The sequence below is a fragment of the Aythya ferina genome (assembly GCF_964211825.1).
Source record: "Aythya ferina genome assembly, chromosome: 1".
Classification (NCBI taxonomy): domain Eukaryota; kingdom Metazoa; phylum Chordata; class Aves; order Anseriformes; family Anatidae; genus Aythya; species Aythya ferina.
Genome location: NC_140296.1, coordinates 142,490,884 through 142,502,995, shown reverse-complemented (window position 1 = coordinate 142,502,995; position 12,112 = coordinate 142,490,884). Strand labels below are relative to the sequence as shown.

Sequence of the window (12,112 nt, the reverse complement as noted above, 5' to 3'; positions counted from 1 at the left end):
ATACATAGTAGGGCAAGCAAAGGCCACTGAGGCTCTGCAGAGCAGCACCGTGGTTCACCTAGTACACGGGTAAAACCATGGCATCATATTTCAAAACTATGAACTTATTTTCCCTCTGAATGACAATTAATCTTTAAATAACTTCCGGAGAAGTACAAATGCAAGGTAATTTCATGGTGAATATATTTGTTTATTTATTTTCACTAATGGAGTTTAACTATAAATGGCAAAGTATCATGACTTGCTCTAAACCCAGGAAGGCAGCAGTGGTGAAAAGTGTCTGAATTTGTTGCAGGTTATCTGCAAGCTTACATCCCCCTGAGACACAGAAATGTCTCTTCTGTTCTTCTGTCCCTAGATAAAGCATAAATGCTATGAAGCACTTTGGGAGTCCTTGCTATCCCTTTCTTTCCAGGTCGCCTATTTTTACTTGTCATCAACCGGGAAAGTATATCTGACCTTCTCTTTTTATGCCATTTCTATGAGGCAGGTGTATGAGTCTTATCATATCCTGAGCTGAAAATACCAACTGAAAAAGACTGTTAACACTTCTTTATTTTCATAGAAAAATGGCATGGCACTCTTTATGTTTGCATTCACAACAAGAAAACCTAGGTAACCAGGAGAAGAGCTGATAGTAATAAATTTAAAGAAATTCTCTAAATTTTGGACTGCCAAACGTCTAGGTGAATCAAGTTATACCACGGATGTTCCCCATTAAGAAGCTTGTCTGAATGAGGAGTGACGTATGCTGGTCACAGCTGTTTCTGAGAGGAATGATGTAAACAGAGATGACATAGATGATACAGAAATGCTGTACCAGCCACACAGTCAATTAAGATGACTTTGTTTAAGTAGAAATCTCATTATTAAACCTAGATGTTCTGAAGCTAGCAAACTTGATGCAAGGCTATCATTGCTATTTATTTCAAAGATGTTGCATCACAGACATCTGTGAGACAGCTGCACAGACTTTCTGTCTATGCTGATTTACAGAGTATTATTGCTTGCCTTCAGCATTCAGAGCAGTCTCCTCTTGATGGCCCAAAACTTACTTTTTGAGAAAGTTTTCTTCATCTATTTTCTTCATCTGGTTAAGTTTGCTACTTTTGTTTGATTGCATTTGATTTATTTCAGCCTTGGTGGGGGCTTATGCTGTTGGGCTTCTCTTGATTTTGTAAGAAATATTCGTATTATACATACATCCACATAAATGAATTATGCAGCAAGAAACTGAGAAGTCACCGACTTTGCTGTGCTGCTTGGCTGAGGACAACAGCCAACAGCATTCCCCCTTGCCCACCAACCTCCTTTCACTTCTGAAGGTTAATCCCACCGAGGTACTTTTAAGTTCTGTTGATGTTGTACATTTTTTTGTCCTTTCTTGGGGTTTCACGTGGAAGATTTGGCTGGCGTACCTGGAGGACAGATCTCTGCTCAGAAGGTGGTGGTGGAGCATGGCCCATGGGGAGCCCGGGCTGTGCTTTCCCTGCTAACACTGCCCTCTCCTGGTCCTCTTCTGGTGACTCGAGAGCCCAGAACAGGCTCCTGCAAGGGGACGGATAAAGAAAAGGAGAATGACATCATTTGCTTCTTCTCCCATTGCCTTCTGTCTCCCCTAGCCTCCATGACCTTCCACCCTTCCGATGAATGACACTGAAATCTTCGCTTTGGCCCCAGAAGCCAAGGAAGCCATGCCTCAGAGTCCCGTACTGAAACCAGCCCCATGAATTTCCCAGCAGTAGGTGGTTTGCAGGCTGCTGTTTCTGGGCCCACGTGAGCTGCTGGCATCTCACTAGGCTGAGCAACCAGCAACTCGGGACGTAGCTCCTCAGACCGCATCTCCTGGCTTCTTACGTGCAGCGCCAGCTCTTTCAATCCTGCTTGCTGAATGGACCTCCCCTAGGCTTAGCCACCCATTGCAGGTTTCCGACTAACAACTCTGCCAGGCTGCTGGAACTAGGCTAATCGCAGAACCGCAGCGTGCCGTTCCTGAGCCGTGCTGGGTTCCTGCTGGATTCCCTCCCCGCTCCCCCGAGAGCCCTCACGGAGCCCCGCGTGCTCCCCTCCCGCTCGTTTCCCCCCTTCCCCGGCTCATGTCATTCTGTGGAGCAGGATCGGGTTGCTTTTGCCTTGTGATTCTTGGCATCAGCCCCTCTCAGATTCATATAGCTGTGCTGTGAGTATGGCAGCCAGTAGGAACAAGGCACATAAGAGCACATTAAACTAACATTCAGCACGCAAAACCCAAATAATTTACTATATGCTACCCTGCCTAGTAAAGGGAGTAGTAGAGCTGGCCTGCCCTTTTAATTTCCTTTCTCTCACTTTTGTCTATAGAAGTGTATGCCATAGCTTCCCTAAAAAGCATTTGTATTTATTTTGTAGTCATTCTTAGGCTGTTTGGTTATACGCAGTATTTCTTGCAGTAACAGCGTAGCAATCTTACGCTTTCCTTGATACCACCTCTAAGCAGAGACACGCTGTCCTATCTGAACAGAATTTTAGCTGTAGAAATAAAACCTTTCCCCCTGCATTGTGCTCTTACTGGGGTAAACTGATCTGTTGTCCTACCATCTGACCATTGTTCCTTATTAAAACCTACAGCAATCAGTGTTACAGAAGTACAAAATATGCTGGTGAGCAGGTATCCCTTCACGGATGAGAAATTCCAGTGTGACATTCTTTCAGTGTCACATATGAACACCGTAGAGTTCCAATAAAAATATTAATAACTTAAGAATAAGAAGTGTTATGGGGCTGAAGGGTGGTAATATAAACTCAAAAATATTTAAAGGAAGGTTCAAAACCAGATAAGGTAATCACTACGGCTGCTGAAAATGACAAAGACGTTTAAATGCAACAGCTTGCAATGAACTTCAGAACCCAATCTAAGTATAGGTACCTGCTACAAATATACTTGTCTTATGTTTATGGAGAATGAATTAGAAGAAATAATACCACTAATAAAACAGAGCAGGTTTTTTGCTGTATGGTATATGACAAAGCTGTATGCTTGAAAGCTTATCCAATCTATTTAATGATATCGTCTGGGCTAGTAAGAGATGCTGCGTCTCCTCGCTCTGTTAGACCCTCAGACCATTGTGACTACAGTAATCCCTTAATGCTTGCACAAATTACAGCCTTGCTTGGGATTCTTCTGCACAGTTCACAGGCCAGCATGGGCTTTATCAATTGCTGGTCAGATAAACAGGTTACTGAAGGCAGATGTTTCCTGCTCTTTGCTAAGGCTGCGGGCCCCTAATTCTGGCAGGGCCATTAGATTCAGAGCTAAAAACTATGTTCACATAAACTCCAGTGTGTTGCGTGGTGTGGTTTGTAACACCATTTGTTGGACAAACAGTTTGTAGATGATACAAAAAGCACATAAGATAAAGTTTTGAAGTTTCACGTCTCATTCTGAGCCAACTACTCTGAACAAAGAGTAATCCAATAGGAAGTTTATAGTCAGTAAACAACAAATGTGTATGCTCCACCACAGTTCTGTATGGTACCCTTATGACTGAGTGAGGAAGCACCATATCTGAAAGTGATTATTTCCACAGACAAATTAGAATTCTGGTTGTCGCTGAGTGCACTTCGTACAGTTATGTAACATTTCTGTTGATGTCATATAGGAAGTAATTCCTAAGTTAATGCATCCTGTTATTCATGAATAAAAGTCAAACTATTTAATACACTAGCAAAATAGTATATTTTTTTTTCTGGAACACAGTTGCTTTCAGGAAAAAAAAAAAAAAAAAAAAAAAAAACATTCTACAGAGGAAGGTTTTCTAGTATTTATCATAATACAATCTACTTGGGAGTAGTTAAGCCACTTAGTTTTCCCGTGTTGACATGGCCTGTACTGGGAAGGTCACAAATCTGGTCCCGCAGACTGCAAAAAGTGACATCAAGAGAGGGGAGTCACCAAGGGAAGGCGTCAATCCTGGAAGTGCCCAGCATGGAGCACTCTGCTAGCTGCCTTTCTGAAGCTGGTGTTTTAGCTTAGAGCTGAGCCTGCTGGGCAGGACTTGTTATGCAGTGAACGTGTTTAATAGCAGAGAATGATCGTGGCTCTGTGTGTTTCTTGCAGCTTCGTGACGAGTTAGAAAAGGGCGAGAAGGAAAGCGCAGAGCTGCAGGAGTTTGCCAATGCCATCTTACAGCAGATAGCGGATCAGTGCCCTGACATCCTGGAGCAAGTCGTCAATGCACTTGAGGAGTCATCATGACCTCGGCCACTGGCCCCGCTGGAGCAGCACACCAGTGGCCAAGCCCAGTCAGTCCAAGGAGCCATGAGAGGAGGGTGAAAGACAGAAAATGGAATAGAAACTTCTGGTGCACCTTTTACAAGGAAAACAAAAGAAAAAGAAAAAAAAAAAAAAACACAGACAAACAACATACTCTAAAAACTATCTGCTCTCTAGGTTCTTCCAGTCTGTGATTAATCAATCATGCTTGTGTTCAGCTTCTCACTGCCTTTCTACTTTAGCATCCAATTCCCCACTGACTTTGTTGATGGTATTGTGATTTTGGATGCAGCTAAGCAGAGCTCTTCCAAGTCTCCTGAGCGAAGAAGAGGGGATCCACTGAATGCAAGAAGCTCTAGTTCTCCATAAGGTTGCAGAAGGATAGCCTTTGCCTTTGCCATTTATTGCTTCTTTTTTTTTTTTTTTTTTTTTTTTTTTTTTTTTTCATAAAAGCTGAAAGCCTCAATTTCATAGTGCTAAAACCTAAACCTGAGTGTGCTCTGGTTATGGCTCACAACTGGCCAGTATCAGCTAGCTAGCTCAGGTCTCACTGCCTGTCTCAATATTTCTTATGTTCTTAAATAACAGAGAGAGGAGAGGAAAGGAAAGTTTCCCAATTTGGCCCTGTTAGTCACTTCGTCTGGCAGCTGGGAAACAAGGTAGGCATACTGGTACTTTCTGTTTACTTAACTTTGATTTTTATTGTTCACTGATTTGACTCTGAAATGCTGAGTGGGGCATATTTTCATATAACTGTTTTCATCTGTCGGCTTCTTGGGTTTTTGTTTGTTTTTTAGCTGAAGTTTCTCATCATAGGTCTGTACCTCCTAAGTTCTTATTTTATAGAGAGCTCTCTCCATTCAAGCAGGTGTGGTCAACAGGTCAGCTCCCAGGATCGATTTGTATAGTTTGTCCATTGCTATTTTTTCAGGCCACAGGTTTGTGAACACTAGCTGCCATCAGAATAGTTTCAGGCATTTTGTACATGAGCAGATTGCATCACTTAGCTTAGAAGTATAATTTTAAAACTAATTTAGGTAAATTGGTAACATAGTTCTTATTATAATTATAATTTAATTTATTTTGGTTTAGCTTAGGTTGACAAGGAATGAGTTTGAATTCAGAGCAATAACCCCTTCTTATAAAGAGGAGCATCTCTACTGGGGTTGGCACCCCTCTGAGTAGATAGGTATAAAATCACAGCTTTAGTTAAACCAGTGCAATTCTTATATGTATATGAGAGGCCTTACTCTTGCTCCCAGCCATCTTTGACACTCATTAAAGCCCCTGCTGATAGGTAATATGACCTGAAATAGCAGGTCAATTTGTCATTGTGGTAGCAAATCAGAATCCTATTTTATGGGTAGGACTTTCATGTTCATTCTTGGACTCTGTGTTAAAGGGGAGGCATGTTTTTTCTCCTGGTTGCCAATGGTTATGTGTTTCTGAGGGCATCTGCAGGACAGAATCCTTTAACGTGTCCCCGTGTGCTCCTTAAAGGAGGTATTCTCCTCGGGCTTTCTCATATTACTTAAGAGAACAAGGGGAGGGGGAAAGGAGACCAAATATCAACACAGCAGTGGATGAAATCTTGGCTTTCTAGTCACCAGCTAATTTTAAACCCTGTGACTCCTGCAGCCATTGCTGTAACTCTAACAGATTTTACAAGTTTTAGAAACATCAGCTGATTATAGCATTCATAATCTCTCTCAGTAAACCTCCCATTCAGAGCCCTCAATTTAATTCCATAACTTACTTTATTTTGAGCTTAAGCACTAAACTGCTACGCTAAGTAAAATGTTTCAAACCCTTTCAGAAAAACTGCATTTCTTATGTCTTTCAAATCCATGGCACAGCTCCCCTGTAGGTCCTTCACACCGTATTTTTATACTTAGAAGTGACTGATTGATTGCTTCTAATAGAAAGGAGACCAACAAAAGTTTGAATAAGTGAAGCTGTACCCTGTCTTCTTTTCAACCACTGAAAATTGGGCAAAACTGAAAACTTATATACTCATAGATTATATTGAAAACTAACTGATTGAAAATAAATCACACCCAAATTCATTCAGCTGTAATGATTCCAAAGAAGCAACCATGGAAGCATCCATAACCATGTCTGCTGGGAAGAAATATCTTATCTCCAAAGAAGAGGTGGTTCACACCTTTTCTGTGTTTTGAACTGCCAGCGCTTTGCAAATCGGGACATGTAGCTTTAGTCCTCAGTGTAGTAATAGCCTGTGTCCCAAAGCTTTTTTTTTCTCATGGAACAGGAGAGTAATGGGAACCTGAATGTTTGCAAGGGGGAAATACCGGAAGGTATGTAGACAGTGACTGTACATACCACTGAGCCATGCCTCATACCAGAACCACCCCTTTGGTCCTATTATTTGAGTCAGCACGTTTTGATAGGAGCAGTTGTTTTGAAATCTTTCCTCTTGCTTTTTCTTCATCACCCCTAATTACTCACTCCAGGAATTTAATGCTGCCTGTAAAACCATCAGGGCCATCAGCCTAACATCATCACACCACCACCACCACTCCTGACTATCTCATTAACTTATATGGTCAAATCTCCAGCTGCCCTGGTTCCCTGCTGTAAAACAATCCTTCCTCTGTGAGAAGCTGTGGAATTTCCCTTATCGATGGTTCAAATGACTCCTGCTTGTAAACCTCTTACTGAGATGTTCCTTGATAGCGTTTCTGCTGCAGGGGAAGGGGGAGGGGATGGGAGCAAGGGGTGGTCATTTCTGGCTGTTATTTCAATTGCATTTGTTTGCTGCATTGCCCGTACATCACAGGAAAGCTCCCAGTTTCAGTGCTGGTTCTCGTGCATCCTTAACTCAGCTGCCAGCCTGAGGCTCTGTTTCTAGGTTGGAGAGTGCCTCAGCAAAAGGCATGTTGCTGTCGTGACAGCATGTTTAGGACCCATGCATCTGAAACCAGGTGAATCTCACTGTTTACACATCTCCCAGCTTCATCCCTGAAAGGATTTGTCAAGCCTGGCTAGTTTTCACACTGGCCATTTGGTCTTTATCTGCAAGCCACACACCTGCTGTTCTTCCCATCTGGATTATTGGGCCTTTGTAAGTTTTCTCGTTAACTACTGTTATCTTCTGGGGCTTCTAGACTTACCATCTTAAACATTGATCTTAGACCTCAGTAAAGTGCTTTCAGGGAGAGAGCAGATCTCATTTGGGAACAGACTTGATCCGACTTGATCTCCATTGAACTATTTCAGATAATCTCCCTGATCCTGTGTAGATAGAGATCTTGTCACAGTGAATAGCTTGGGAAACTGTGGGATTTGGGAGATGCTGCTGGTCACTGCTGAGCATGACCAGTGAAAGCTTTTCCTTTTGCTTGTATGGAGTGAGTGCCACACCGCTGGCCTTAGGGTAATTAATGGATTTGGTTATTGTAATCCATCAAGAAACTACATATCAGAAGGGCCATATGTGTGCATATACCATGACACTCATCCAGTTGCCTAACCCTCCCCAGCTCCTTTAAAATCTTTTTATCCAGGTGTCAGCAGCCAGGGAGATGCAGACAGTTTCCTAACACAACAGTCCTACACTGCAGCACTTCTGGGAAATTCAGGGGCCCTTCCTGCTCCATGGGCCCCCACCCAGTTCCCAGTGTGCCTGGGGAAACTTGCTTGTTCTTCTCCTCTTTTGTGAACTTCCATTTGCTCTGGGAGTTGTGAAAGTCTTGATTGCTTTGATATTTTTTTTTCTTACAAGCTGTCATTTATAAAGAAACAGGGATTTAAGGACTTGAGAAGCTGTCTGTAGAAAATTAAATAGGTAATTTTAGCTGTGTTTGGGCTAAAAAATAACTCAAGCCTGAAGCCCATGTACAGTGTAAAAGCTGACACCCCAACCATGATGTTGATGATATCCATGAGCCCAAGTACATATTTTCCTCTGAATCAAGCCTCATTTAAAACACTAAAAGGACATTATAACACTAGAGTTGCAGTGTGAGAACATTAGCACTATTTGTGATTGGAAGAATTGACTGGAGTGCTCCCAAGCGAAACGCTAAGCTTCTGGTATTCTCACTCATTTTGACTGCCTTTAACCAGCTATCCCTCTAGAAAATGCCAAACTCTCTCTGGAGTATCTGATTTTTGCCAAGTCCAGGGGATGGAAGGCGAAGGTCATGCGATGCACAAGGCTGTTTGTTGCAGTTTCCAGTTGCACTGCTGGAATACACCTTCTCTATCAGATTTGCTGGTACTTTGTGGCTCTCAGTATTTTGCACAAGGGAGCATTAATGTCATAAGCTTGTACACATAACTCTGTTTTTTGAACCAAAGGGGCACCTATTTTCATTTGCCCTCTAATTCCACCCATTCTGCTGCTAATGCTCAATTTGTTGGGAAATTTCTGCAACTGATAAAAGGTTAACAGGGTTGAGTCCCCACTCCTGTACTAATTGCCAGTCAATGCCACTGAAGGGCTCTTTACAAAGAATGTGAAGAGCTGTGTGCTGATACCATTGTAAAGCAAAAAAAATCACTATGTAAAGTAACGCATGCATTTCTCAATGACACTGATGAAATAAAAAGGGAAAGAGTACAATCAAGGCATCTGACATTAAAAGAAGCCTCTGCTCAGCTCAACATCTGCACTGAAACAGGGAATCGGGGAGGAAGCAGAAGGCAATGGATAACTAACACTGCCCCAGTGAAGCTGGTGGGGTGGAAGGGTCAGGCGAAGGGCGGCCTGGGCGGCCACCGCTGGCGAGAGCAGCCCCGCCAATCAGTCTTGTCAGCGCGGTGAGGAAAACGAGTGTCTGGGGGGATTTTTAAGCAAAATGATGTTTTTAATTGTTTTTTTCCACATATACGGGAGGAACCTTACACATCAGCAAATCCTTCTGAACAAAATGGCTGTGTCCACTGACTATTAAAAAAAAAAAAAAAAAAAAAAAGAAAGAAAGAAAAACTGTTTTGAAACTTTTTAGTGTCAAAAGCATAAACACAGAAATCCTGACTTTTTCCAGTGTGTGTGGTGAGTGCTGTAACCCTGTCATCAGTATCTCTCCTGACTTTTTCAGGGGCGTTTTTTCCTGTTTTGTTTTCTGCTTGTCGATATTGTCTGTGTGGTCCTAAGGCTGGGGCAGTTACCAACAATGTGTGTCTGTTGTCGGATTAAAAAAGATAGTAGTAGAACCGAAAAAGATGTGTTTTAAAAATATATAAAAAAATAAGTTTCATCAAAAGGAATTCAAGTACAGAAGCAACAAAGCCTTGACTCCTCCTCTCAGGATTGTACGGAAAAGGATTTGTGGGCTCATAATTATAACCAGTGGCCTTTTACAGGCTTTTGAGGTCCAGGAGAGCTTGGCCTCTTCGGAAATGTTACGAACCCTGTATTGTGAATTCCCTCTTTCCCAGTTTTATACTGTACATGCTACATGTGTAATACAGAAATGGGCAGAATGAAGGAGTATTTTGGAAATCAGTCTTTTCTAGTAACAGTTGCCTACATCGGGTGTCCCTTAAAATATGAACCATTGATGTAAGTGGACCAGACACTTTGGCCAAATTTTTAGTCTTCTGGACTGCACTTGCAAATGCCAGGGACACGTGCAAGATTGGCTGGAATAGTTAGGAGTGGAGTGTAGGCCCATTTTCAGATTTTTATCTCCTTGTGTCCAGTCATGGTCACATATCCACAACAGTTTATGTTACCTTAAAGGACTAGCAGCTGCCTTCTGCTGTGGTTACCTCAGAGCTAGAAGGAGCAATGTGAGGATAAATTGGCATGTAACATAGAGAGACATAAAAAACAAACCACAAATTGCTTTGCTATGATATAGGTAAAGTAATTCATTAAATTATTTTTTCTTTCAAATTTAATTATCATATGCTACTTGCACTTCCAGTTTGGATCTTGAAAGTCAATTAAAATGATTTTGCTTTTAAGTAGATTTTTCTGCCTTCAGTTCTCGATGCTCATGTGGTTTTACTGCTCAAAACATTATTTTTTCCATTTGGACTGACCAAAAAATTGATCTCTTCATCAGTCATGTGTAGTCTCTTTTATTATGAAATGTGGGTATCATCTAAAATCCAAATTTGAAGCCAGATTTTACAAGTCAGCCTCATTCCTTTAATCTCCCTCACCTTGCCAGCTCTACGTGGACACGGCCAAGCCTCAGTCCTCATGAAGCGTGGCCACCCTTTGCACTTCATTTGGCAGCACATGGGACGTGCCCTGTCTTCTGTGCCTGCTCAAGGGCAGCTGGCTGCACCTGGCCCTTTCTGAGATGCTTGTTACAGTATATCTGGGGAGGTTTGGGTGGCGAATGCCTTTATCTGTTCAGAGTCTGAAGGAGGATGTATCAAATGGGACCATGAATGGGGGAATAACTTCTATGCTAGTCTAACATGCCGCTCCAAGCCCACTACATTAGTACATTGCTGTTTCCCTCCAAGACAGTAAATGATGAGGGCCACACAGCGGGTTCTGGTTCACAAAGTGTGTGTTTGGGGGGAGGCAATCTGGAGGATTGCCCCAAGGATTAAAAAGCTGTGGGATACTCCATCCAGTCTGCAGATATGGGTCCCTCATTTGCTTTGGAAGAGACATGTTGCACTTTAGTGGAGGGGGAGACAGGCTTTGGGTATGGGATCTAGTGTACTTGAATTCCTTTTTGAAATAACAGCAGCGGGAGACATTGATGTCCGTGATGCAAGTGTGCACGCTGCCTTCAACTTGTATGTGTTTTATCGCTGGAGTCATGTTACTGACAGGATAATGAAACTGCAAAGAAAATGTGTTATATTCAACTTTGCCTTGATAATATAAACACTTTGTTCATTTTTTCTTCTTTTTTTATTCACAGACTAAGTTCATCAGGAAATTATAAAATTATTTAAAAATTCTGTGCCATGTCTTCATTTCAGTAACTCTCAGTGCATCTTGCTCGGTACCCTCCCTGCACAGCAAGGATCAGTGGGCATGCAGGAGGTCTGGGCGGCTGCGTGGCAGTTCCTTGAGAGCAGGCTTGGGGTCGGATCTGCTGACCCAGATCTGGGACAACCCTGCTGGGGGGCTTGGCTCCCCCTGCACCTGGCAGTGTGGGTGGGTGTAGAGGGGCTGCCGCAAGGTAAACGTGAGCGAGCATCAACGTAGGGGTGTCCCAGATACTCTGGGACCTCATGGGCCAGGTAAGTGGAGATAAAGCAACCGTGTTTATGGTGAGCTCTTCCCTTTGTCTCTCGCTTGTTTTCCAAATAAATGTGACTTCAACGTTGCTAATGAGTGACTGAATCCCAGATGTACATCGAGCGTTGAGCCAATTTCAGGATCACGTCGTATGGAGTAATGTGCTTGGAAAGACTTGCTGTGCAAAGGCCAGCAAGGCTGCCTTATGCAGCAGCGTGCTTCACAAGAAACCTGAAGGTGAGTCCTGTCCCCGCGGCACCAGCCACCACTGGAGAGTTGCAGCTTTGTCACCTGAGGTGGCCCGTGCCCCCCTGCAGCACTGGAGGAAACAAATTCAACCCAGTGTCCAGCTTCCAGCTGCATTTTGAGGACACAGGAGATTGCCTGAGTAATGTCACTGTACAATCTCATTTTTCTGGCATTTCTTAACTGTTCTAAAGAGAATAGCATTGCAACACCAGGTCCCAGTGGTAGAACAATGTCCATTTTAAACACACTCCACCAGATTCTCTGCAGCTATCCCAAAGCCCAGGGAGACAAGACTTCCCCACGTCAGGACACTTTCCAATTAATTTCTCTTTTAAAGCCTCTCCGTTCCTTCCCCCTTTTGTCTATCCGTGCAGCAGATTGTTTGCTGAGATTTTCTGCTGGCCTTGTCCTTTCTGCTCGCACTAGAT

General features: G+C 42.9%; 1 protein-coding gene across 9 annotated transcripts in view; it reads left to right on the top strand.

The window, feature by feature from the left end:
- Window positions 1–11,152, top strand: part of ERC1 (ELKS/RAB6-interacting/CAST family member 1) — a 302,320-nt gene extending 291,168 nt beyond the window's left edge. For all 9 annotated transcript variants that reach the window (XM_084511007.1, XM_084511005.1, XM_084511011.1 and 6 more), the window contains one exon: window positions 4,097–11,152. In XM_084511007.1, coding sequence (XP_084367133.1) covers window positions 4,097–4,234 — 138 coding nt within the window. In that variant the 3' untranslated portion in view covers window positions 4,235–11,152. The remainder of the gene's footprint in view (window positions 1–4,096) is intronic.
- The last annotated feature ends 960 nt before the right edge of the window (window positions 11,153–12,112 follow it).